This window comes from Mugil cephalus, chromosome 4 (assembly GCF_022458985.1).
Source record: "Mugil cephalus isolate CIBA_MC_2020 chromosome 4, CIBA_Mcephalus_1.1, whole genome shotgun sequence".
NCBI classification, from domain to species: domain Eukaryota; kingdom Metazoa; phylum Chordata; class Actinopteri; order Mugiliformes; family Mugilidae; genus Mugil; species Mugil cephalus.
In genome coordinates, this window is record NC_061773.1 from 24,389,397 (window position 1) to 24,417,307 (window position 27,911).

The following is a 27,911-nucleotide window of genomic DNA, read 5'->3' on the forward strand; positions in this document are numbered from 1 at the left end:
TATTTGTCACACAGCAGCTTCACATCCTGCTGGTCAACAACTGGTTGTGGTACCTCGTAGTTTCCCTAACTGCGTATCTGCGTTTCCATTACAGTTTTTCTCAAAATGAAAGCGATATTTCTGAAATTTCCATAAAGTCAGTTTCGCTTTGTACGTGTTTCCATTGAAAGGTGTTTTGAGAATGAGCTGCAACTCTCATGAAGTCTCGCGATATCCGATAATGCTTAAACTCTCATCCTGCGAGACAAATGCACTGGTCACATGACCCCCTGTTGGGGAAAAAAGTTTTTCCATTGCATTTTTGATAGTTTTTGATAAACTTTTAAATCCATACATCTGAAAAACCCCCTCATGTGTGTTTTTGCGATATTTGAGAGGTTTTTCAAAATGTAGGCGTTTCTATTACCAGTTTTTATTGCGATATTTAGGTAATTTCTAGGGGGAATGGAAACGCAGCAACCGAGAAGCACTGACTGAAAAAGAAAACTGCACAGCTTTAAATTGTTGTGTTGAATGTTGCCTGAATGGTAAGACCATTATGAGGCTTCTCGAGCAAAAATATTTAAAACTTTATTCAGTAGAAGTGTCCGTCAGCAGCTGATATGTTCGCAGATGAAAACTAATTCACTCCAGGAAGTGTGAGAACGACACTGATAACAGCAATTCCATGTCTGGATTTCTAATGTCCATTAAGACTTAGTTCCCTCCACCATGTGTCCTCTGTAAAATCCCATTTCCTTTTTTTTGGGCCTGGTTCAACCCAGTCCCATCAGTCTTTCATTCAGAGAGGCCTTTGAAGTTAGGTCCTGCGTACGGAGGCAAGGCCGTCTGCTGGCTGAGAAGTTTGTCCATGATGGCGATCTCTGCGTCCCGTTTCTCCACCTCCTCTATCGGGGTCCAGGACATGTCGTGTTGAAGTTTGTACGCGCCAAGAAACTCATGAGGGCAGCTTGAACCCCATTCCTTCAAAGAGGAGGAGAAGATTGATAAGACACGATGACACTTGGTGCATTCTTACAGACGTCCTTAGTTAAGGAACCACAAAGCAGGAAGTCACATGAATTTTAAGTTTCCAATTGTTCGTATTGTAGGAATTAAATGTCTTTGCAGCAGTTAAGACACACTTGGTCTTATGTAACAGGAAGCAAAATATCTTGAAAAGCAAGTTGAATTTTTCCTTCAGCGGCTTCAGGGAGGCGTCATCTGATTTTTTCCACTTCAGGAACAACTAGGATTTGCAGCCATATTTCAAAAGCGTTTCTAAATCCACCACTGGCAAGGTTTTATTTTATGATATACGACTAGTTCAAAATTCCCCGACATTAACTGCGACATTCCTGAAATTTCATTACCAGTGAAAAGATTTTTTTTTTTCAAAACAGATGTAGCTGTGAAAACAAATGAACTGTCTGTGAGTGTGAAAATCCAGAACCAGCCTGATTGAAGCAGTCTGAGAAACTCTGAAGATAAGACAAAAATCTTTAATTAACTGGGATAGACAGGGGGACGTGTATTGACTCATATTATCTCAATTAGGCTGGTTTTGGATTTTCACACTTACAGCCAGTTCCTTTGCGTTCATTATTTCTCGGTCATAAAAGCACCTGAAGTCTCACACTCAACTTTTTACAATTCTCCATGACTCCATAACCTGGACCTGGTTTTTCTTCAACAGATGTAGTTACACTGTAACCACCCGTTTCCAAACTGAAGTGCCTGAGTTTAGGACACCTGGTAACTTATCAGCTCCCTTCTGGTTTTACTTGAACTTTAAACATCAGCTTTACATTCACAGGCCTGCTCTGTCACGTTTGGCATTCATGTGTGTTTAAGCGACTCTCCCCCGTGGGCCTGTTAAATAACTGATAGCACTCTGGCAACTCACCCTGTTCACATGGGATGACGTAACATTAGAGGTGGCGGAAGCTAGTGACAATACCCGATCAGGCATAACATTATGACCACCTTCCTAATATTGTGTAGCTCTCCCTTGTGGTGACTCATCCGAGAATGGACATGGATCCTCTGAGGGTGTCCTGTGGTGTCATGAAGGAGTGTCTTTGCTATGGGGGTGCCTAGTCTGGTTAGTGAGTCCTACTTGTAAGTAACATCACATAGTGAATGGGCTGGGGTCAACTTTCTCAAGCAGGACTTTAATGGTCACAGAGATGTTCAATTATTCACTTCTCCTGTCTCCGATCAGTGTGTAACACCAACCTTAGGAGAGATGATGGAGAAGTATTTCTGTCCAGAGGGCCGCAGGTAGAGGTAGTACATGTTGCCTGGCTTTTTGACAATATTACAAGCAGCGTGGTGGAGGTCAGCGTCTCTTTTTGCCTCTTCCAAGACCTAGAGGGAAAGAAGCAAACGCAATTCAACAACAAGCAGATCTGAATGTTCCCAAAATCCACTTGCGCTTGCGTTTGCATGTTAAGACGACAATGAATTTGTGCGCAGTGCCTACCTTTCTCGCCTGCTCCTGCAGATATCTGATCTGATCCGCGATGACCGTCAGTCTGTTGCAGGCGTTGGCTTTTATGAAATCATCTCCCTGGAAACACAGAAAAGAAAATGTGTTAAACTTATCACCAGAATAATCTGACAGTTAATAATAATAATAAGAAGAAAAAAACTCAAGTCCACACCTTCTGTACTTGTGATGCTAGGGCCACCAGGTCCGTGGGGTCTCCTACTCTGGTGGTTTGGTAGGCGCTGACCAGTTCCACACCACTGGGAGCGCTGCTGCTCTCAACCAAACTCACTGCAAGGAGGAGTTGTGCAGTTATGTAGCTTCAATCACAACTACTACTACTGCTGCTACAAATGTTATCGCGGCTACTGTTGTGTAACAGTACCCTTTTGACCCTCCTTTGCACAAGTGGTTCAATTGTTTTTTCAGCCACAAACTAACCAGTACTCTGAGATTACACGTCAAATCTAGAAAGAAAGGGATGGATTCCAAGCAGAGAGAACAGAGCACAAGAGGGTTTAATCTAGCCTGCAGCATGAATTTGCGAAATGTGAAAATTATACAAAAGACTAATTTTTAAATGAAATAATTGCAATCTCTTGTATGCCCACTGATTTAAGGTTCTTTTATAGTACTGCGGGACCTAGACGCCGTAACTTATGCAGTGGAAACCATTTATACTTAAGCTCTCATCAGTCTGCCTCGCTCTGTAACAACGCCACCCAAACACTAGTCAGCGCTGTGGTTTTTGGCAGTTTTGTCTTCTACTTCCTACTTCACTTTCAACAATTGGAAGTCACACAAACGTCTGTATCTCCAAACCTCCTCCGATAACCTTACCGATTCCTTATTAATCTAAAACAATCAAATCGAAAATTGCGCAGCTGGAGAAGCAGCCATAAATGCTAACAAGGAAACACGCTACTACCAAGTGGAGCAATCACAGCTCTTGTTGTTTGCTCAAGTAGATTTCTGGGGAGGTGCACGTCAGCTACGTTGTTAGGGTCTCTGCGTCAACTTAACGCAGAAGCATAAACTGCGGGTTACTCTCCCTCTCTAACTTTTCTCCAATGCACACAACCACAGCACATTCTCGTCCTCCTACCCCAAACCTAGAATTATACTTTATTTTTATTTATTTTTTAATTAGTATTTTGTTTTATAGATAGTAGATAATGATACTGTTGTAGGCCCAACCCAAGACATGCTTGTATAACAACAGCCAGAGCCACTGTTACGTATCATACATGACATAGTTATATGACCAATAACACGATTATTTTTTTTTCTGTTACAGTAACGTTAACCTGTGCAGTATTTTAAACCACAGATATATAACCCACAAGTAATTATATCCACATATAATACAGGAAGCATGCTGGTAAATATTGTGTTATAGTGCTATGGTTAATATATCGTCATTATTGTGCTTTGTCACAACACAACTTCGTGTTTACTGGGTTTATTTCTCACCTGTGGTGGTTTTGTCCGGCTGGTTAGGTAGACTGACGATCTTGTCCATGTTGTCCTCATTCAGTTTTTGCTCTTTCGGGTGATATTAGTGAATGCAACCGTACTTCAGCCTCTCCACATGCCGATTTTGTAACCTGCTGATTACGTCTGACTAAAAATACCGGAGCTTCCTGTGGGTCCTAAGTCTCCACCCCCTTGTTTAGCCTACAATAGTAGCCCGGATTTGTGCCTGTTTAAAAATACATAGAAACTAAATAATTTTAGTTCAGGGGGCACGTACAGCCTAGTTTGTTATCCCACGACAGTGTTATAACACTTACAGTTAACACTGTTAACACTTACAGTATTAACATTAACCTATAAATAATGAGAAATCCAATTTTTTTCCCCCAGTTGTTTTAGTGCAAAGAAGAACATCATGCACGTGTTTACATTTAATGACCTAAACTATCACAAAACATTTTATGAATGACTAAGAAAAAGAAGTGCAGTTTCTGTATATTTCTAGGTTTCAGTGTTATGTTACATCCACATCACATTTAGAAGCACAGTTCAACTGAAAACTGACCAGCCAGCTGCCAACTAGCAACTAACATGAACACACCAGCTAACAAGCCAATGCTAGTAGGCAGTATGCGACATATCATTGGGGTTCTCAAGTGGGCACCTCTTTTCACCGATGTTTCATTAAATTTTAAGTTAGGCTACGACACCTAAAGGCTTAACAGTGAGGTCCAGCGTCCAGCGTCACCCTCCTCCATGCTGTACAAGGGTGGAAAACACAGAGTTGTTGGAATGCTACTACACAAGCAATCCCAGAGAGACGGGATGCATGCAGCAAATGTTGGCGCAATGGATACTTTGAAACCCACAAGGTTCAAGGCTAACAAAGAAACAGCTGTTAGCCCAGACTTCCAACATCCGTAATCTAAAACTACTATCACAGCAAGAGATTGATGAGATACAGGCACAAATCTGGGTATATAAAACATCTTTCTCGCCCTCACGGGGTGGTATGTGTCATCCTCAAATTCAGGCCCTCTGCCAGAGACTGCACTCTTCTGGACTGAGACTTTAGCTACAATGCTCTGGTAGAACATGTTCAGCAGCTTCTGGCAGGTATTAAACAATGTTGGCCTCCCGAGGAAATAGAGACGGGTCTGACTAATCCAGTTTGTGATCCAGATGAAGATCCTGTTACTTAAATGTCTGAACCACCTCTACACACTCCCCATTGATGTTATTGGATAACCATGCACCGATGTTGCATTTGTATTACAAGTATGCATGATAGAAGTATAATTTATAAAAGTTTATTCTGAAACACCATGAGAAAAAGATCATTCAGCAGCATGATCTGTTATTTAATTGTTATTTAGCCTCGCCCACCGGCTAAATTCAATAGAAATCAATAAAACTAAAAAATTAAAACAGTTCTCTCAGTTGCTTTAAACTCAGCAGGAATACCATAACTTTGATGAAGGTTTAGAAGATTTAGTGCAGGGCAGTTATGAGACAAATCATTAGTTTACAAAATGAGCTGTCAAGTACATACATAAAAAGCCTTTTATAATATTGTAGTTTAGAGAAAGGGGTTCTAATGTAACACCAAACGGATAACAGGCCTGAAAGTATGAAATCTAGTTGTTTTTAAGATTTTTTGTTTTCTCTTTAGCAGTTTTTTGCAGCTTCCTTCTGAGTATTTGACAATAGGAATTTGCCAAAGTCTCTTTGTGTGACTCATCGTGCTACAATGGACCGCAGTGACTAGAAATGACAACAAATGATTATCCTAAATATTAGCTAAACCAGGACCAAAAATAATCATCTCACAGAGACTAAATACAGACATCTGCATATGAACTGTGTCATAATAAAACAACTGTTGTATCAATTTGTTCCAGTGTGTTGCTGCTTTACAGGAACAGAATAATTATGCAGGCAGAGGCAGTTCGCCTCTGGCTCGTATTCACTGCTTATCATGGGAGATCTCATTACACCAGGTATCTAGTATGAACTGATTTCTTGTAAAGTGGTAGTTTTTTGTCCTCTGGTTTCCGTTTTGTTTTCATAAAGAATACCTCAGGCAAGGTCATGTTACAAGAATCACTGTAACACAGCAATTATGCACCTTCGCAGTTATTGTTTCTTTTTACAATTAACCCTGTTTATATTCTAAAGTCAGCATTTTCATAGTGAGTAATAGTGATTATGTTCCCTAGATTTGGTTTGTGTTTGGCAGCATCAATAATGAACCCTCCAGGTTTGTTAGGGCCCAACAAACAGTTTACGCACTAGGCCCCTGATGGGTTGATAATCATAGGGACAGATGTTGATGTTATATTTAAGTTCACCATGATGACATTGCATCGTCCTCTACTTATATCCAACTCGTACTATGGGCCATTATTATAGTGACTGCTGCATTTGTATGGGATGGGCGTGTTACCGGGGGCTGAGAAGTCCCAAACCCCACCTACAGAAAAGTTCCTGCAGGCAGACACAGAAGGAGTAGCAATCCCTCTCTGTCCCGGCTCCCCAAGCTCAGATCCAGGCTCTTGTCCCGCTGCAGAGCCCTGACGACTGAACGCCATGGAGCTCCGTTATGCGCTCGTATGTCTCTGCGTTATGGTGCCGTGGTGCGCATCGGACACTACTCTGAGCAATCGTTTGGTCTTGGAGCCTTACGATTTCCTCTTCGACACGGCGGTGGAAGCCTACTACAAGGGGGACTGGTTGTCGGTCATCCTGAACATGGAGAAGGCGCTCAGGAACAAAGCTACGGTGCGCAACGTGAAGGCTCAGTGCCGGCTGAGCTGCGCAAACCAGACCGCTTTCGGCGAGCCTTTACCCGGCCTCGGAGTACCCGTACCGGGGGCCGGCTCCGTGAACGATCTGGGCTTCTTCCAGAAAATCCTCAAGCGGGCGGATTGCGTGAAGTCCTGCGAAACGGAGAAGCTGGGTTCACAGACTATGCACCTAGTCGGTGAAGATGTGGAGCTGGAGTTCAAGAAGAGGACCCCCTATAATTACTTACAAGCCGCTTACTTTAAGGTATGGAGCTATGCTGTGAGTTACAAGTGAAGCTGCAATCTCTGCAACTCCGCTGGAAATGCATCGCACGCTGCACAGATGTGAGTTCTCGTGTTACGCAAGAACTCACACAAAGTGAAAACTTTGACACGTTTTCTTTTTTTTTTAATGGTGTCGTTTCTGAGTTGACTCAGAGCTGAGTCCTGTAAATGCCCCAACCCCCCAAAACTAAAAGAGCCGTGCCACGTCTTTAGGTGGAGTCAGCTTCAGTGGAGTCTGACGTGAGGACGTAGAATTTGGGGATTGCTCTTTACAGGCCTGAAGTGCGACTTTCAAATGCTCCGGCTATTACTTTGTCTGGAAAATGATGTGGGATAAGAAAAAAAGTTATTTTTATCATTTCAAACCATTTGTTTTCCTTATTCAGCTAAACATAAGACATAAGGAAACGTTTATTTATCCCACGTATGGGAAATTACCGTACCGCAGAATCACGTACGAAATATAAAAGGACAATAAAAACAATAAAAGACAGTATCAAATTTGAAAGAATATACAGCACTCTGACAGTCAGTGTGGGCAGGAAATTTCAAAAATGCTAATAATAATAATAATCATCATAATAAATTGGAATATAATATAATTGCTAGGATCGGTGAATGTGGACATTGAGGAAATTAGTGTAAGGTGGGCAGTGAAAAAAAGCAGATTATTGTGCAAAAGAATCTGTAAAAGGGACAAAATTGGTCACAAAGACGTTTAAACGGTTTCATATTCAGGTTTTGTCTAATTGTGAAGTTTGTTGTGCAAAGTGACCCTCACACAGAACTTCAAGGCACCGTGACAAAAGCTGAAAGAATTTAATCTGCCACAAAAATCTTCATGCAGAAAGAAACAGGACATGAAATATAAATACATCAAATACTGCTGCTGTGCATGAATGATTATTGTACCTACGGTAGTTTCCCTACCACAGGCAGAGATGGAATATAATGGAAAAGGCTTTATTGCCATTTGCACAGGTATAAGAAAGTTCCTGGTGCTCTGGAATTCTTGTGCAAAGTTCCCAGAGTCAGCTTTGGGAAAAATACCAAATATACCACATTACTGCTAAATTCTAAACACTTTGTGGACTCCATATATGCATATACGTATTAATATATGTTGCCATGTCCATTGGAAGGTCGAGGGGAATTTAGGGACGAGTCTAGACGAGTCTGGATGTAAAGAACAGAATTTATTGCTGCTTGAAGCATAAACAGTGGGGAAGGATTGGAACATGTGGTTATGCCAAATAAATGAAAGTAATATAACAAAACTAGGCATGGCTAATAAACTTCTTCATACTGAAGGAAACATAAGGCTCAGCTGCCTTTTCTACTAAGAGGTGTTACCAAAAACAACTACGCAGGTGGCACCAACCAGTCGTCCTAGTGTATATGAACAAAAGATGATGAGGTTAATAGAGCACCCGAGTCTCACCTGAGTCCTCACCTTCTACCACAACTAAAATAAATGTTACTCAAAGTTCCACGCCTCTTTATAATAAGATAATACCTTATTGATCTCTATTGGAGAAATTTACATGCTACACAAGCCAAGAAGAGAGCACGAGAAGAAAACTAGTGACCAAAGAGTAATTAAACAGGACAGAGACAACAGGCAACAAAATAACCACTATACAAGAACAAAGTGACAAAAACTGTAGATTAATGAATGAATGAAAGCTGTATTTCAAACATGTAATACCAAAAACTAAAACTAAAAAAATTGAACAATTTCTACTTACGCTTAATTGATCCTTCATTTACTTCCTGTGTTTTTTCTTTTTTCATGTATATCTAGACATATTCAGACCGTCCTTCCTCCCTGTACCTGGTGAACACCATGTGTTTGTTTGTTGTGTGCTTAAAGTTGCTCATGCTTTAGTCCCCCCATCAGTCTGTTCCATAATTTCACTACACATATTGAAATACGAAATGTTTTCAGTGTTTCTTATTTGTCGTATTGAAAGTGGTTGTGGTTTATACATGATAAAGTGATGATAAAAATAAACTACACATGTGGGTGTATATTTCATGTGTATGTGTGTATTTTACATATGAATGAAAGTGAATTTACATCAATAATTAGTATAAATTTAAACCAATCAGCAAATCACTAATTGCACCCTCCCCATTGTGTATGTCGGTATTTATTTTCTGGAAAGGTAGCGACATATCAGGACTCTGTGTGGTGCTTGTTTTTTGACTTATGCTCCTGACAGAGTAGTAAATAACTGGCCTTGTCGTTACTCTTATGTGAATTCATTTGGAGACGATAACATGAGCGCCTCTGTGGTTTCCAGATCAACAAGCTGGACAAAGCGGTGGCGGCTGCCCACACGTTCTTCCAGGCCAACCCAGATCACATAGAGATGAGACAGAACCTGGAGTACTACAAGATGATGGCAGGAGTTCAGAAGGAGGACTTCAAAGATTTGGAAGCAAGGCCACACATGGTGAGAGCAAACTCCTTTTCTGATGTGTTTCACGCCACTTAGCTTCTAATGGCCTTCAGGTCAGTCTGGAGGAGATTATCTATAGTTATGGTGCGTTCCTTTTACCTCTGAGGGTGGAAGTCGGACCTGGGAATGACGTCACACCTGAGTTATTGGCATTCCAGTTACAGAAGTCTGAAAACAAGATGGCCGCATCCATGAAAGCTCTTGCCTTGTCTGAATATAACTTGGGTGAAACTTGGTGTGTAGAGTGAAATTAAAGTTTGAAAGAAAAAAAAAAAAAGACCTTGACATTAACAACTAATATTATTGCTATAATGTTGTAAATGGAACAGATAACTTGAACCAACTCATGAGTTTTTTACTAGAATTATTTACAGTGATGAAACTACAAGACCACACGAGGCAGAAATTTATAAAAATGTCCAAAAGTTTTCATTGTAAATAAAAATACACTATAATCACAGTTTTCCACGATGGTGTTTCGCACTGTTTTGGTTTTACCAGGTTATTGGTTTTAGCCGTTGTTAGCACGACATGGACTTGTAGTTCCGATATAACACATGGAAAACTACAAAATTACACTTCCTGTTGCATTTCAACATATGTATGTGGAAAAACACTGTCTGTGTAGTCGGTTTAGTCCAACAAAAAACAATCAGAAGTGATAATAAACGGAATATTACAGGAGCTTCTAAAAACTGTTTACACATATGGCGGCCATCTTGATAGCTCAGCTCGTGGATAGTGAGGATTTTACGACTTTCTGAGAATAAAATCCGACTTCGGGGACGTTCCAGTTGAAAATTCCAACATTGGAAATTCCAACTTCTGAGTATAAATGGAACGCACCATTATCTATCAGTTTCATTAACCTTGAATTAATTTGCTTTCCTGACTAACTTGATGTGAAATGACATTTTTATATGAAACACACTCTCTCTTCAGGCTGACTTTCTGCTGGGGAAGAGCTTCTACAGCGACGACTCGTTCGGCCTGGCGGCCGAGCACTTCGAAGCGGCCTTGGAGGAGTTCTTCACGGCCGATAAGGAGTGCAGAGCTCTGTGTGAGGGGGCCTACAACTACGATGGATACAACTACATGGAGTACAGCGCGGACCTGTTCCAGACCATGACCGGTGAGGCAGTAACAACCGTGACTTGGAGCAGAAAATGTTCACAGACGTGAGAATTAAAATGTGCATTTTACAGTTTGTCTAAATGTGATTGTGTGGCTCAGACCACTACATGCAGGTGCTGAACTGTAAGCAGCACTGCTCGGTGGACCTAGCTACAACCCCTGGCCGAGAGAAGCCCTTTGAAGACTTCCTGCCCTCACACTTCAACTACCTGCAGTTCTCCTACTACAACAGTGAGTCTCAGCCCTTCCCTTTAACAACAGCCTGTAGTGTGCAGAATGTGTGTTCTTATTCGCTGCTGTTGTGGAGCATGTGCACACGATTTGTCTAGTTAAACTCAGATTAAAGCGTATACATGCCGGAGAAAATTGATTTCCAATTGCATTATCTGGGTGTCTTAATCGGATAAGAAGAACTGCGATTTAAGTCAAAGTAGCATGTTAACATGCGTTTAAGTTGTCCAGTTAAAGTTGGATTAAGGCAATAATTCGTTTTTTTCATGTGCATATAAAAATGCTCATTTTCTGCACTATCGGTGTAGCTTCTATGTGAATGTAACACAGAAGTATAAACCACCTGTAACATACAGATGTCTTTGAAAATGCAAAAATACAGCTTTACATCAGGTGATAACAAACATTTACATAACAACCATCAGCACCCAGCTTTAGACCAAGGAATATGACGGAAAGTACTTCACACTGAAGAATGAGAGAGATGTCGATCAGGTTTGGTTTGCCGTGAAATCACTTTACATATAGGCCTAGGTAGACTTTATTGATCCAAAGGGAAGTTGTTTGGTCACAATGGGACATAAAAAACACTCCCAACCACTAGTGAAAAGACAAAATAGTAATATCAAATGTTAACTCACATTAAAATTATAGACAAAAAGACATTGTATGTATATATTTATTGCCCTTATTTCATTATCTCCACTGGCAACTTAAAGAAAATGATAAATTTGACACCACCATTAAAAACCAAATGATATCTGAACTTTAGCTGCTGGTCATAAAATAGTCGTCTTCAAGAGGAGGTAGATATCCTGTACGTCCAATAAATGTTTTGTCAACCGAATGTTTTGTCAACCGAATCACTTTGTCAACCAAAATCGCTTCCGCCGTCTCCTCTCTCCAGGTGAGAAGTACGAGCAGGCCATAGAGTGCGCCAAGACCTACCTGCTGTTCCACCCCAAAGACGAGGTGATGATCCAGAACCTGAATTATTATTCTGCCGTGCTGGGTGAGGACAAGGCCGGACCCATATCAGCCAGACAGGTACAGATTTACACTATATTTAGTCGTACATTCACCCGTGAGAGCAGTTATTTTTATCTTGCTCTGTAACGATCAGCAGTAAATCAGCCTGCACGATGTGTGCTGGCAGAAAAATGGCCTCCATTAGAGCTCAAATGGACTCAAGGGCACAAGAGGCATTAAAAAAGGCTCCGATGGTTATCTAGAACACATAAGTATGAATTTTACTGCCCCGGCCACCAAATGTCTATATAATACACCATTTACAGTGGCTTATTGGGCTCATCAATAAGCACTAAGGACTAAGTGCTTATCACCTGGGCTGCAGATTTCTCTTTTCTTTTTCTTTTTTTACAAGTCCTTTCTAGTCTGTGCTGTTATAAATGCTTCAGGTGTAGTTTTTAACTTAAAAAGAAAGCGTGGTTTTATATCCTGCCTTTATCCTCATTCATATCAAACTGTCACGGAATAATAAATGATCAAGACATGTCACGTCAGATTTTAACCTGACAAAATATCTCAAATCTTATGATGTCGTGTGTTTTTGTTAACCGGAGGTGACATGGGTCTTAAACAGACTTCAAAAATGACAGAGTATTATACCACGTACATACAAAATTAAAAATATAAATGAACCACATGTTCCATCTGCAGATCTTCCTCTTAGTGTGCAAACATCTCGGTGATGACAGAAGCCCTCTATAAATCTCCTATCAGTCTTTATAGGATGGTGTTCGTGGTAATTAACAGGAGCTTCCTCCGTGCTGTGGTCTCATCCTGCATATTTTAAACCCCAGGTCGTGAAACAGTACATGCAGCAGTCTCTCCTGGAGAAAGAGCTGCTCTACTTTGGATATGAAGCCTTTGGTATCACCTTTGTCGACCCAGTGAGTGAATAAACCACTTCCCATCATTTCCCAATTTTGCATTATTTCTGCATAAATAAATAAATGTGCTGCTCAACTTGTGAATTTCCTTTTCTATTTTAAGGACCCGTGGACTCCCGAGGACGTCATGCCTAAGAAACTGAGAGAGAAACAGAAGTAAGGTTTAAGACCCTGCCCCAGTCAGGCCGCAGGGCTTTAACTCGCCGTTAGTTATAACACGTCCTCCGTCTTCTTTCTTTATGTCTCAGGGTCGAAAGGGAAACTGCAGCGAGGATCACGGAGGAGATAGGAAACTTAATGAAGGAGATTGAGACTCTGGTTGAGGACAAGAAGAAGGATTCTTCAGAAATGGCCAAGATTATAGTGCCACAGGAAGGTGAGTGGCATGATTTACTCAACAGAACCGATATTCATTTGTCTTCTGCAGCCAAACCGTCCGTGCTAAGTGTTAAATTGTGTGTGCTGTAGGTGGCGCTCTGTTGTACGATAACATCCAGGTGACCATGATGTCCAAGCAGCTGAATGGGACTCAGCGGGTGCTGCTGGACGGGGTGATCAGCGACGACGAGTGCAGGGAGCTGCACCGCCTCTCCAACGTGAGTCGTCCGCTGATCAATGTATTTGCGTCCTGTGTGTACGCGTTGTGCGTGTCGGCTCGTCATGTCGGTGGGTTGACGTCGCTCTGATTTCCCCAGGCAGCTGCTCAGAAAGGCGACGGATACCGGGGGCGACCATCACCGCACTCCCCAAATGAGATGTTCCAGGGAGTCACCGTCCTGAAGGCTGTCAAGGTCTGTAAATAGACTTCGTATAAAGATATAAGACGTATCCTCCTCCTCTCATTGATTAAAGCCTGAGTATCTTAGTAGAAACAGATGCTGCTATCCTGTGATCTTGGCATAAATTGCAAGCAAGCAAAACATGCACTAACATGGAGGGGGTGGGGCTTATGACCTATAATAAAACAAAAAGAGTTTTGAGAAGACGTTTGCCACTCATCCAAGTAGCTTCTGCAGTTCTATGGGACTAGTGGGAAGTTTGAGGTTTAAATTGGGAACCCTGGGGTGTAACCCAGCAGATCAGTAACTGGTGCAATTAATTTCCATCTCCAACTTCCAATTAATTTTTGGGTATACCATGACCTGGATGACTGAGAACCTTCACAGACATATAATGAAACCAGACACTAGTGAGCAATTGATATATGTCATAGGTCTTCAACAGGGGGTCCACGACCCGCAGAGGTACTGCAGGGAGGGTCACAAAATCTTTGGTTGATTAGACATTTTTATATATATATTTTAAATTTTCACCCACAATTCTTAATTTTTAAAGTTTTAGTAAAGGGATAAATGGAGGCAAAAGACGTTATCTTTCAGTCAGCACTTCACTTATTCAGCGATAAAAGAGCGCCACACTAGACCTGTCAATCGAAGACACAGTAGGCCCCCCCCCTTTCGCTGCTGAGCCAATCACAAGGCCGCATATTACACGCTGACTCTGTCAGGTTCCTGTCCGCAATTGACCGAGAGCCTATTCAGTCCCCAGGTGAAATCCCAGACACATGCTGCAATATTAGCCGAAGAGAAGCTAACAGTGCAGCTAGCTCTCATCAGCCAACTACTGAGGCCAAAATGTTTTGGTGATTCACTGTCCCCACCACATTTAGCTATGTTTGTAGTTGTAACTTGAATCTGCCAATTGTTTTCTTAATCTGTCACCCTACTGTTGCACATGTTTGAAATAATAAAAATAATATATGAACCTGTGTATTATTTGAATAGCTTAATATTGAATGCAAAAATGAAAGTAATAATATATATTTATAATTTGCAGTAGGCAGAGTTTAATATAGAACACATATAGTAGGTTGGGGTCCTTGGCCTGAAAAACACTGAAGACCCCTGATATATATTGATATATTGATTGATTCTGAACTGTCATGGGATCCGTCTTTGCATACAGTCTTTAGTTCTGTGGCTAAATCATTAAGATGTTAAACCAGTAAACTTCGTCGACGCTCTGACTTCAAAGTGTTTTTGGCACGCTAACTCTTCCATATGCGTATTTACATTTAATGACTTTGACTCTGAGCGGTTCTGTCCTTGCGCCAGTTGTTGACGTCGTGTTTCTGCCTCTCACAGCTCGGACAGGAGGGGAAAGTTCCTCTGAAGAGCGCTCGTCTGTTCTTCGACCTCAGCGAGAAAGTGAAGAAGGTGCTGGAGTCCTACTTCCGTCTGGAGACGCCGCTCTACTTCTCCTACTCCCACCTGGTGTGTCGCTCCACCATCGATGGTGAGCAGATTGTTTTCTGATGTTGTCCCTAAGGACTGTATTACGGTGGTTGGTCTTCTCTCTTGTTCTTTCGTAATGAACTATCACAGTGATGTATGGTGTCTGTCGACAAGAACAGTTGCTGCCTTATTTAGTAGGAAAAATGGGCAGAGCCTTAAATTTAGGAAGCATGTTTTTGTGTCTCATATTTAAAGGTATTTGATTTATTTATTTATTTATTTATATAGGCTTTTATTAACTTAAGTCGATTTTAACTACTTAATGGCTAAACCATGGATTGTATGAATATAATGTGTCCCCACTTCCTTAATACTACGCTCTACCTCCACCAGTTACAAGGAAACGTTGGCTTATATTTTGAAAAATTGGTTTTACTGGTCTTTATGGAGTAAGGTTGGTTGACATGGCAACGCGTGGTCACCATTATGTCACATCAACTAAAATGAAACATATTCAAAAAAGTCACACTTGCACATGCATCAACATTATATTAACTGCCTAAAAAACCCACATACTGAATGTATTGTTACACTGTAACATGTATTTTACTGCTCAGTTCATGTGATGCTTTTATATTGTTGATTATCTTCTAATCTTTCTGTAGATAAATACGTGTGTCTGTATGTAGGTGCATATTCTGACCAAAAGAAGAAGAGAAGAAACCTTTTATCAAATTTGTGTCAAAGATTTAAAGCTGCATGCATAGTTTTTTACCACTCGGGGGCAGCAGAGGACAACACAAAAACAGCTGCCTTTTACACACCTAGAGTAGCAGACACTGGATATTTAATACATGACGTTAGTAGTTAACTGAAACAGAGGCTATGCACACATGATGCTGAATGTTCCACTATGTTCACCAGCCTGGTGTTTAATGCTGCATATGTTTGCCACTTAAGAAACTTTTAGCTGAATGAAGTCTGTGAGAAGGGAGTTGCTTCCTGTGTAACCAAAAGTAATGAGCTGAATGTCCACCTGACCACGGCATGGACGGGTTCTAACGTCTGTCTGCACTGATGCTTGCTCAGAGTTGCAGGAGGACCGACAGGACCTGAGTCACCCCGTTCACGTGGACAACTGTGTGTTGGTTTCGGAGATCAACGAGTGCATAAAGGAACCTCCGGCATACACCCACAGAGACTACAGGTGAGGCCACGCACACGGTAACACGCCGTGCTCCCTCCTTATTCGCGCCAACCAACCTCACATCTTGATGTATTTGTCTTGCAGCGCCATCCTTTACTTAAATGATGACTTCGAAGGAGGAGAGTTCATTTTCACCGAGCTGGACGCCAAAACAGTCACGGTAAATATATCTTTTCATTCATTTGGAAGCATAAAAATACAATCAATGTACCGTTTATAACCTCCCAGGGCAAAGGGGAAACTGAAATCTAGGACAGAAAAGAAACAGGTCAGAAAACACCAGATGTTTGGCACCACCATTAAACTCCTAGACAACACTGGAGTGGCTTCAGGACAAGTCTCTAACTCTTCTAAAGTCGTCCAACTAAAGCCTGGACTAAATCCCTTAGAACAGGGGCGTCAAACATACGTCCTGTGGGCCTCCTGGCCTGTGGGATGAATTTGCATTAGCTGCAAATTTTCAATACAATTAACTGCCATTCCTAATTTGCCCACTAGAGGTTGCACTGTTTTAGTAGGAAGCAGAGCCGTATATTAGAAAGAGTTTGGCCAACTTATTAATAGGCGCCATGTTAGATACACCAGAGATTCTACAGTGTAACCCTATGGGTCGGATGTACTATGTTGAAATAAATGTCTTATATTCACTATTAACGAGCCTATGAATTTTATTGCCAGCATCTGTCAGTATGTAAAAGGCCCTCACTTAAATATTCCAGCGTCTACGTACTTTAAATACGTAAAATGAGCCTTTAAAATGCTTTGTAGCCCAATCACCTCATCAGTCATGGAGCTGTGTTTATCTTTCTCCCACATACCAATGACCGAATGAATAAATTGAAATCTATGCGGTCCGAACACTTTATGAATCCACCGTATCGTTTAACATAAACACTGACTTCTTTGTTGGTCTTCTCCAGGCTACGGTGCGTCCGCAGTGCGGCCGTGTGGTCGCGTTCGGAGCGGGTAAAGAAAACCCCCACGGCGTCAGAGCCGTCACCAAGGGTCAGAGGTGTGCCGTCGCGCTGTGGTTCACCCTGGATCCTGCTCACGAAGAGAAGGTTTGGATGAATACTGTTGACTGGTGCTAGTATAAGTAGGGTTAGGGTCGATAATATCCGTTTATCCACGTGTTCTCTTGTTTTCATGTTAAGATGAGTAATTTCATAAACCAAAAAAGTCTTAGTTGTGTGTTTTTCTGTTGTGGTTTCTCCACAATGACCATAGAAAATGTTCAGTAAATATGTATATTTTTTTATTTCAAGCAAAATTAAAATATATAAAAATGTCTAATCAACCAAAGATTTTGCGACCCCCCCTGCAGTACCTCAGCGGACCCTCTAGGGGTTGTGAACCCCCTGATAAAGACATATGGTTGTAGTAGTCTGATAGATGCTTTTTTCCCTCTGACCTATAGGAGAGAATCCAAGCCGAGGATATGCTGAAGATGTTTTCCACCCCTGTGAATTCGGAGTTCAGCCAAAACCAGGCGGCCGACACCGGCGCACCAGAAGCTCCTGCCCAGGCTGAGCAGGAGCCAGTGGATAAAAAACAAGACGACAAACCCTCGGAGGAGAAGGAGGAGAAGCCTGTTGCACCAGCCGAAGCGGCCGACCTGCCGAAGGACGTGCCAGAGGAGCCAGTGCCGGTCAGCAAGACAGCTAAAACTAAAACTATGCCTAAAGACAAGGCCAAAGCTGGAGAGCAAGCAAAAGCCAAGACGGCGGACAAAGTCAAACCTAAAAAAGACGGAAAACAGACAGTTAAAAAACAAACCAAGCAGGCAGATAAAAAGGAAACAAAACCGGCTGCAAAAAAGACAGTAAAAGTGGCCGCTAAGAAGAAGTCAACGTCGGACAACAAGGAGGAACTGTGATCGAACAGCAACTGACTGTCCCCCTTATTTGTTTTTTTTTAGAATTTTTCTACAGCGGTCTTCTCTGTGGGTGGTGGAATGAAACCAAAAAACTTTTTTTGCGTTCTATTTAATTGATTACGGTCACTCAGTGGTTACTCAAATTCTTCTTTTTCTTTTTACTGTTGTTGCCGTCAGTCTGCTCGAGTCCCTACGAATCACCGTAGCCATCTTTACTCAGCACCAACTGTAGAGAGGGAACTTATTCTCATCTCACTTTTGAGCAAGATCCCACTTTATTTTCTTTGTGAATCAGCGGAATAAAATGTGCGGTTTCTAAGTTGTGGTGAATCTTCTTTAACACGCGCACACAAGCATCATGTAGTACCCCCAAATAGACACCAGGGGGCAGCATTGGAGCATTGTGGTGTCATTTGTCCACGCTCCATCACTCGCTCACAGTATATTTCACAAGCCATAACAAATTCATGTTGGGTAGAATGGTTGTGAGGAATCCAGCTACTCACCTCATGTTGAGGTTTGTTTTAAACCTGAAACATTCTTTCTTTATGAGCCTTGATACATTTATTTTCTGTTGTTGTTGTTTATGTCATTTTTTTACGTTACCACCTTAACCTGCTGAGATCCTGCGTCCTCATATCAGGACATTAAGTTTTAAGTTTGTGGCAGTTTATTCTGCTTCATTTAAACTTTTATCCTGTTAACTAGATACTAGTTGGTGTAAAAATACGATAGCAGGCGTTTCAGCAGATTCATTCTGCAGCCGATCCCGTAACAAAAGTGCAAAAATGTGCAAAACCGCATCAGATTTTAAAACTTAAACATCTTTTTTATACTTATTAATCGCTCAAGTTCAATATTACGGGCAAATTCTATCAATAGTAACAAACTATAACTTTGCTAGTTATCAAGAACTCGATAATTTGCAATTCTGCCTATGCACCGCAACATTCAAACATAGAAATGATTGTATGATGTATTTTGTTACATATTGGTAACTTTATTATAATATTGAGTGAAATAATCCCCATGTCCACGCATGAGGACATATTTTTTTTCCCAAAAACTTCCCGTTCAAAGACGATGTTTAGTTTTTGTAGTTCTTTGGTGCCGCTAATCCCAAAATAAGATAATTGGAGAAATTAGAAATGCATACCAAACTAAAGCTCAGGTCTCAGGAGGATAAAAAAATCTGCCTCCAGACGTGTTTGAAGATATATAAATAGAAAACAGAAAACAGTCTTCTGGTGTCATTCTGGGGACATTGTACATCCTGCTTAGTTTTCCTGACTGAACCAGAACTTACAGAAAGTTCTACCCAAGTACTGCACTTAAAGAAGTTTTCAGTATTTCAGTTCTATGACACTTTCTCCCAACATTTCTTATCTTACATTTGTCAAGTCGTCAAAATGGATTTAAACAATGAATACAAATGATAATATAATAATGGCTGGATGGCTTTTTCTTGGTTTCTTATGTCTGTTTTTTGGTTTATTGGTCCAGGATGTACTTTGATGTTGGGGTCCCCATGAAGGAAGGACCGCCTTGGCACAATGTGATCCGGATCTAAATAAATCAAAGAGTCACTGGGGAAGAAAAAAAAAGCTAAAAACAAAGGCAACTGTTTTTTGTTTTGTTTTTTTGTTTTTTTTTAAGATGTTTCTCCTTTTATCCAAGTGGCTTTTTCAGTGGCCTCAACTTAATTCAATAGAAATTCTGTGGAATGCCCTGAAGCGAGGAGTCCAGGTGAGGAAACCCACCAACATCTGAGAACTGAAGTGGTTCTGTAACTGAGGAATGGGCTAAAATCCTTCAACCTGCTGTAGACGACTGATCCATCAGTTACCAGAGCAATTAGTTACTGCACCACAGACCCTGTGCAAACCCTTATTTCTACTTCCTGCTTCACTTTCAACAATGACGACTGAAACTTTTTTCTTATCCATCCCTTACAAATCCAAATCAATCAATTCAAAAAATGGAAATACTGCATCAGAAACAGTCTACTAGCAAGTGGACCAATCACAGCTCTTGTGCTCTGCATTGTCATGGCGTGTCGTTACATTTCTGGGGAGGTGCACATCAGTTGAGCTTTGCGTAGGTTGTTGCTGTAGCCTCTGTGTCAAATTAAAAAGTCTAAACTACCTATAATGACACGCATTGGCCACACAGAGCTCAAGAGCTGCAGCTCGTCCTTGGAGAAATTTCGCCCAAAGTTTCAGTCGCTGTTATTGAGAGTGAAGCAGGAAGTAGAAATAAATATTAACCTTAAATTAACCTTAAAAGGGCAAGTCATCGTGACGCGCACACAGGTATAAGTGACTCGCGCAAGCACAGGCTACGTGCGTAGGTTATGTTGTCTGTAAACCTAAAAAAAAGCTTCATAATAGAGTAAAATATATATTTATTTTAAATTCTGAAGTATATTGAGGTTGTGGCCTCATTTACTATATAGCCGAGCTAATACAACAACAGAAAACCAAGAGGACACAGTCATATAAAACATGTGAAAATGCTGTTTAAAACACTAAAAAATGAATAACTAAACTAATATGACGATTAAAATAAATTATTATTAAATTATTATCTTTTTCTAAAAGTCTGTTTTGAATAAGGGCTCTGGAGACTCTGTAATATCGTTCATGCAGCAGCACAAATGTGGGCACACACATTGCCATGCGTGTCACTGTATTTGTCTCATTTATTTAAATAGAATTCAAACACTCTCGCACGTCAACACCGGCCGGCCCACCAACTCAAACCCACACTCACGTACACGTAGGGGCTACTGTCCGTGCCGATACGCAAACGTATGGCAGGAAGATCCTGTCGAGGAATGTGCGAGGAGTAACGCATGGATCCAGCTTCAGGAAAAGCTCAGATTTATTGTGACTGACCTCATGGTGTGATTAATTTGAAGGGCAGATGCACTCGGCTACCACGCATAGAACAACTCCCAACACTCCTACGGTACAGAATACATGAACAGGATCCCTCTGCTCTGCTGCAGCGTAAGTGTGTGTGTGTGTGTTTGTGTGTGTGTGTGTGTGTAGTGCCGTCAGTGGTTTCTTTGTATCTTCTCACTCTTGTTCATTTGAAAGAGGGAGACGCGCAGACACAGGCCACTTTGTTTTTCCTGTGTGTTTGTGGCCTATGGATTTGACCATTGTTTCTCCGAAAGAGAGTGGGAGAGAGAAGCGGGAGGAGGGAGGAGGGAGGAGGAGAGAGGAGGGGGGGGTGACAGAGTTTGAGTACAGAGTACAGTAGACAACAGAGGTCTAATCCGTGATTGGTACAGCCATCTCTAACTGTCCTGCCTACAGCCACACTGCGTTTCAGAACACTTTCACCAGGATCAGAAGTCGCAAAGTCTTAATTTTCACGCTTTAACACCTCGAAGTGTGTGTGTGTGTGTGTGCGTGTGTGTGTGTGTGTGTGCGTGCGCACGCCCCTGTTGCTATGGCAGTGCGGTGGGCATGGAGATGGTGGTGGCAGGTTGGGGTCAAGCACAGCGGGGCATGGAGCTGAGATTAACTGTGACTGTGACTCTGGAGAGAAGAGAATGAAACAGCAGGCTATTAAGGACTGATATGACCTCCGTCTGCCTGCTCCTCCAGGCTATGGGCGCCACATCCAAAGGAAACTTTCCACAGCCCAACGCTTCGGCTGCAACTTTCAAGATCAGCCTTCTCGCTTATCTCTGCAAAGCTTTGCGTAGCGCTATGCGTGCGTGTGTGTGTGTGTGTTTGTGTGGCATTTGAAGCAGTTTTGAGTCGACTTTTGTTTAAAACTTATACGAATAATAAAGTTTCAGAGGGATTTTTTCTTTACCTGTAGAGCAGAGACACCCCAGTGATCATCAAACCAACTACCCTCTGCAGATGTGTGAGGTGTTACAGTACAAGACGAGCTCACACTGTATCTGTCAGTTCTGTTGCTGCTGCCGGTCCGGCCTCTTGTCTAAAACCAATCTTGTGTTAAAGGGACAGAGAGGTCCATTGTTTTGGGTGGTTGTTCCGACAGATGCCTGGCTGATGACTTCAGCTCCACCATGAACCGTCTCCTTATTCTCCTATAGGACTGCCATCATGGCCGTGCCGGCCTGAGCATGGGACCACAGCTGAGAAGAATCTATATATTGGGACGGTTGCAGGGTGACAAGGAAAATTTTAACTTTTTATTTTTCAAATTATAGCCCACTGAAATAAAAAAAATAAAAAAAATCACCTTAAAAGACACTGGATAATGGCATTAAATGATCATTCTTGGGGGTTTGACCCTTCAAGTACATGGTTATTCTGAATTATATAGCTATATGTCAGGGATCTTCAGGCCAAAGACCTCCAAACTGATGAGAGAATAAGTAGGGACCCCCTACCTACTACATGTGTTCTATAATAAATTCGGCCTAGTGCTATTTATAAATACACATTATTATCATTTTGTATTCCATATTCAAATAATATATAGGCACAAATATATTTTTTTTTCTTTTATTTCCAACGTGTGCAATCGTAGGGTAGCCAACTCCCGTAAACCTAAACATACTTGACATAAACACAGCAGCGTGTGTCTGCGAAATCACCTGGGGACTGAATATGACCTCATGCGGTCTCCTGATTGGCTCAGCAGTGGTAGGGGCGGGGCCTACTGTGTACAGGAGGCTTTGATTGACTGGTCTCAGCTAGTGTGGTGCACTGTGTGAAAACGGTGCGCTGTTGAGACAGCTCCTGTATCACTAACATTTTTCTGCCTCCATTTATCTCTTATGTATAAATGTGTTGGTTTCATGTTAATGTGCATTTAAAGACATTTTAATTTGTGGGAGAAAATTACAAAAATATCTAAAAAAATAAATAAATGTCTAATCAACCAAAGATTTTGCAACCGCCCCTCCAGTACCTCTGCGGATCCCCTAGGGGTCACAGATCGCTGTCGAAAACTTACGCTATATGTAATATATAAGTTATACTGTTGTTATGCCAACAGTACAATGATTAATATTAATACTTGTTAACCTCACACTACAGATGATATGAAATCGTTATTATCATTATTATCGGCTCCTCTCTGTCTTTTATGCTCCAGCTGTAGGGATCAATGGACGGGTTAAAGAAGAACAAAAAAGTTTTGCAATTACCAAGTGAAAGTCTTAAACGTAATCCAACAGAAATGTTGTGGAAAACCCACCAACATCTCAGAACTGGAGTGGTTCTGTACTGAGGAATGGGCTTAAATTCCTCCAAGCCGCTGTAGACAACAGATCAGCAGTTAGCAGTCGGAAATGTTTAACCGCTGACTGTCATCGCTGCACAAGGGGGTCACACCAGATTCCTTTTGCAACTCACAAATACAAATGATGAATTTTATTGAATAAATGCACCCCCAAGTATAAATGTATATGCAATTTATATAAAGGAGTAATCTTTTGTTGAAAAATAATGCTCTCTAGCTGTATTGTGTGTGTGTGTGTGTGTTGAGCCTGGTGTTTTTTTAATATCACTGTTCTAAAGTTGTCGTGTTGTTTAAAGTCCTCTCCATAAAGTTTGGTAATGAGGTCATGCAGGTGGGGGATCTGGTTAACATTACGTCTCTCGTAAGGGTTTAGCCTGGATGTTTGTTTAGCGCAGTGCGGAGGAGTTAACAGGTCTGAATAAACCCACATAATGACGTTTTTTATTGGCCCTCATAAAGAACGGGTGTAGAAATGATCTTTTTTTTATGAATTCCATGCATTCCACATTAACGCACAAATGCATCATTTCACCGGGACTAAAAGCAGAGCACCAGTAGCCCAAGTGTTTGTGGTGGGATCATTCGCTGCATGTCGGGATTTGTGAAATGTTGTGAGAAGACTTAAGCTGCTCTTTGGGGAATAGGTTTGCGGCGCTGGGAGGTATTTCAGGGAGGTTAAACACCGCGTTGATATTGATGCAACCACCCCTCCCTGCCTCCGTCCAAATCCACCTCTGTGCCCATATGCAGCTGGCCAGCACCCACAAGCACCCAGGGGGAAGCAGCAGTGATTCTCGGAGGACCTTCTGTCCCACCAAATGAAGACTGCCGGTTGTTAGGGTGAAGGCAGGGCCGGCCGACGCTTGGCTCGCTGCCACCCACTTACAGGGAGACAGATGGGAGAATAAAAGTGGTGAGAGGGAGAGGAAGGGAAAGATGACAGGCTGATAGAGAAAGACGTTAGCGTGGGGTCAGGGAAAATGTCTTCTTACCTGTATACGTGACAGAACGTGCCGAAGTTGGTGGGAAAGGGGAAGTGAAAGAGACTGGGGGGTAGAGGGCTCTTTTTCACGAGACAGCAGGTACATGGCACATTTTTGGAATAGCTGCCAATAAAAAGGCGTGAGAAAGGTTTTGTGGACACTGGTGAAGCTAAACTCTAGACTAGCTGCTCCTGACCAGTGTTGACACCTCGTCATTGGTGGAATAGAAGCTGGATTTCATTTTAAATTAGCTCTTTGAAGGAGAGAAAAATGACTGGAGCGCTACTGGTGTCCCTCAAACCAATGGTGCTCTGGAAAGGGAACTAATGACGGATGGAAAATGGAAACATCATCTAGAAAAAAAAACATCCAGAAAAGTAAAACGTCTTTAATTTAACAAGCTGGAGTCATTAAAAAAAAAATGGATCACCTCATTTTGGACAAAGATATGGGTATGAGCGGAAAAGACTCCACTTCTCTACTGGAGCTTGTTGCAGCCCAACTAGCTCATGATTGCACACTGCAAACTATTTGGTTCTTACCAAGATAAAAAAAAAAACTTAGACGTGTAAGATAATTTGTCTTGTTTTAAGAGTTAATTTCTTATTTCAAGTGTTTAACTTGCTTATTTCTAGATTTAACAATCTCAATTTAAGAAATCTTGTCAAGTGAAATTATGTTGCTGTATGGACATATAATTTCACTTGCTTTTAGTACCTTTACCCTCAGATTTAGTGTTTTTATCTTGTTTTGAAACCCCTCTTTTTTGCAGTGCAGCTCTTCATTTGTGAAAGGAGCACTGTGATATTTCCTCTGGAGTAAAAGTTGTTGGAGTTCATGCAATGTTTGGACTATGCTGCTGTCAGAACAAAATTCAACCTGTCACATTTCCTAGGTTGATATATTTTTCATTCAACAGCCCTCTAAATCACAGTTACCGATAGATTTCCTCCTTACAACTCTTATCTTATCATATACCATTTTGCGAGCAAAGAAAAAAAAAAATCAGTGACATCTCCCTATGTTCCCCTTGTTACTAACGTATATTTCTGGATTGGATAAAGACCCCAGCCATAGCATGTGTTTACATGTAGCACACAGTCCCCCGAGAGCGAGGATTGCTGGGAAAAGTGCCGGTTTCGGGCAGGTGAGACATATTTGAATACGAGCAGTGAGGAATTCGACCTACTTCTCCGCATGTGATGTGAAAAGAAGAAAAGCGGACAAAAAGAAGGATATAGTTGTTTAGGTTGGTGGAGAGCAATTGATTTTGAATTTCACGGTTAACGGTGTGTGCTAAATACTATACTTCTGCTCTATGGCATTTGGGAGGAGAACCGTTTACTCTCTCTCTCTCTATATATATATACAGCAACATGGAGACATTTGATTGTCAGTGTGTTTTCTTAAAAAATGAAGAAAGAAAAAGGGAAGAATTTGGTTTCCCTGCTGTGTAGCTGCAGACATTTCCCATATTGTAGGGCATCAGCTGGACTTGTCGGTGGACACATGTGACTAATAGACCCCCTCCTGGCCTACGTCACTGTGACATCATGGGGTTAGCTGGAGGCAATACAGGGAAGTTTGAGGCAATGCTACCTGCTAGCTATCACAACATTAGTTTCAGGGGTGTCCAAGCAGAAGTGGCATTTACTACTTTACCCTCCACAGTGGTTCCACTTCTCGTAATATCTTTGTTGGAGAGGCTCCACTTGATAAAGACAGACCAGACTTTGTCCCCTCTGTGTCCTCTTTTGGTCATCTAGTGAGAGTGTAGGGATAGATGACTGTAGTCCCATCAATCAGAGTAAACTTATTAAAATAACACTCATGGTCTAAGGGAGTGAGTGTATTAGTATATTCCCTAAAATTTCCTCATCCATTCTTGTCGTTGAAATATGCTAATCGCCGTTTACAAGCTAGCGTGTTTGAGATGTTTTGCCTCCACCCTTGAAAAAACGTCAATGCTAGGTACTTGTCAGAGTGAGGAGGAGGAGCTGGTCGGTTTTGCCCTCAGATCTTTTAGGAATTCAACTGTTAAAGATAATTAGATTCAAACATTAGCTGTGATTAATGTTTTGATCTTGCTTGTACCAATTTTCTAGTTCCACTACTCCAGTTCTAGCGTAATGAGTTTTATATGCTTGTGCCGACAATTTATCACGTGAGGAAAAGTTGTATTTTCTTTAAACCTTGTGTTGTTGTTGTTGCACTCATGGATAATGAGTTGCGTCATCACTGACTTGAGACAAATGCCTCAACATTGAGTCCTCTGTCTCCTCTACTCTGACGTCACACTCTGTCTGCACTCTGTGTGTGTGTGTGAGGACCTCAGTCATTGTTGCCAGACGTATGGTAATTATCGTATTTGTACGATAATATCACCCTCTGTATCTGTATGATCAATAGTTTCAAAAATCCCGATACAATAATTTGACCCCTTCGATACATGGCTATTAGGAAACACAAAATATGATCATTTGTCATTTCCCATCTGGCAACACTGACCTCGGTATTACCCTCACTCGAAATGGTAGACAACACTAAAAGCAAAGCAGAAGGACCATTCATTGAGTTTTCATACCATTAAACCAAACCTGGTTTGATTATTTCTAGCAATGAGCACAAAAAATGGACAAATGTACTCTTTATAGGCAAAAGTAGTATTAGCTACTACTTGTGTGTGAAGACGATGGCGAGTGAATCAGGGTCGAGGAGGCTGTCTGGTGTTTGGTTAAGGCCGGATGGCAGGAGAACGGCATCTGGTCCGTGTGCTGTGTAGCGAGGGCTGGGAAGAATGCTTGTCTTTTCTTTGCTCTCCCTCGGTGAGTGGAAACTCAGAGGAGTGCGGTACAACAGTGGATTAAGAGCCACATTCCCTTTTTAATCTCTCTATAGTCACCCTCAGCTGTTCAACCCCCAGGCCTCTGCCCCTCTAACTCCCCCCGCCGGTCTGTTGACGTTGGCCTGGCATACAGTTCACACACACGCCATGTCCTCAGGTGAATTTCTCACAGATTGTGAGCAAAGGTCATTTAAGTGAAAGATTTGCTCACATCTGCACTGTGTTGATGGCAAATTCAAGCAGTACAAAAAAAAAAAGATCTGTCATAGCCTTCACCAAGCTATGGCATCTCTGTAAACCAACAAAAATTCAGTTTTATTATAAAATTTCTAGCACAAGCTAATGCAGACTGCACTTATTTTTACCCCAAACCAAATGCAGAGATCTAGTGAACAAGACAAAAATGGGCTTTGGAGCAAAAACGCATTCATGAGGAAGACCTAAGCTTTATCTGTAAGGTTCTTATTTTTGTGACGCTGGTAAAGATGATGCCAACAGTGTAAGAAGCTGTCAATTGCTACATTTCCATTACCTCTAGAAATGCCTAAAACCTAAATATTGCAACAAAAAAATGGAAGAAATGCAAATGCCTACATTTCCAAAAAAACCTCTCAAGTATTGTTAAAACATTTTTACGCTCTCATGAGGTGGTTTTTCAGACGTGTCAATATAAAAGTGTATCACAAAGGCAGGTATCGCCCCACCCAGCCTATGGAGAAAGGCAGTAAGGAAAGCCGAACGACACCACTAGCACATCCTGCATGCCACAAC

General features: G+C 41.6%; 2 protein-coding genes across 2 annotated transcripts; one reads left to right on the top strand and one right to left on the bottom strand.

Annotated features, from left to right (window-relative positions):
* Positions 1 to 474: 474 nt before the first annotated feature.
* On the bottom strand, positions 475 to 4,112 carry c4h1orf50 (chromosome 4 C1orf50 homolog). The gene is made up of 5 exons (XM_047583548.1): positions 3,944 to 4,112; positions 2,646 to 2,761; positions 2,465 to 2,551; positions 2,218 to 2,349; positions 475 to 963 (listed from the first exon to the last, which is right to left on the bottom strand). The coding sequence occupies exons 1-5, from the start codon at positions 3,990 to 3,992 to the stop codon at positions 778 to 780; spliced, it is 570 nt and encodes a 189-aa protein (XP_047439504.1). The 5' UTR covers positions 3,993 to 4,112; the 3' UTR covers positions 475 to 777.
* Positions 4,113 to 6,200: 2,088 nt separating this feature from the next.
* On the top strand, positions 6,201 to 18,396 carry p3h1 (prolyl 3-hydroxylase 1). Its single transcript, XM_047584261.1, has 15 exons — positions 6,201 to 6,997; positions 9,324 to 9,476; positions 10,425 to 10,614; positions 10,716 to 10,847; positions 11,755 to 11,894; positions 12,671 to 12,760; positions 12,864 to 12,916; positions 13,009 to 13,136; positions 13,229 to 13,356; positions 13,456 to 13,551; positions 14,905 to 15,055; positions 16,084 to 16,201; positions 16,286 to 16,361; positions 17,122 to 17,262; positions 17,619 to 18,396. The coding sequence occupies exons 1-15, from the start codon at positions 6,536 to 6,538 to the stop codon at positions 18,075 to 18,077; spliced, it is 2,517 nt and encodes an 838-aa protein (XP_047440217.1). The 5' UTR covers positions 6,201 to 6,535; the 3' UTR covers positions 18,078 to 18,396.
* Positions 18,397 to 27,911: the final 9,515 nt, after the last annotated feature.

Excerpts from the sequence above, each read along its gene's own strand:
- p3h1 (XM_047584261.1), top strand. The coding sequence starts at position 6,536 with ATGGAGCTCCGTTATGCGCTCGTATGTCTCTGCGTTATGGTGCCGTGG. Across the intron at positions 10,615-10,715 it reads CCTGTTCCAGACCATGACCG|ACCACTACATGCAGGTGCTG; the intron begins GTGAGGCAGTAA and ends TGTGTGGCTCAG. Across the intron at positions 12,917-13,008 it reads AAACTGAGAGAGAAACAGAA|GGTCGAAAGGGAAACTGCAG; the intron begins GTAAGGTTTAAG and ends TTTATGTCTCAG.
- c4h1orf50 (XM_047583548.1), bottom strand. The coding sequence starts at position 3,992 with ATGGACAAGATCGTCAGTCTACCTAACCAGCCGGACAAAACCACCACA. Across the intron at positions 2,762-3,943 it reads GCCGGACAAAACCACCACAG|TGAGTTTGGTTGAGAGCAGC; the intron begins GTGAGAAATAAA and ends TCCTCCTTGCAG. Across the intron at positions 964-2,217 it reads TCTCCATCATCTCTCCTAAG|GAATGGGGTTCAAGCTGCCC; the intron begins GTTGGTGTTACA and ends TCCTCTTTGAAG.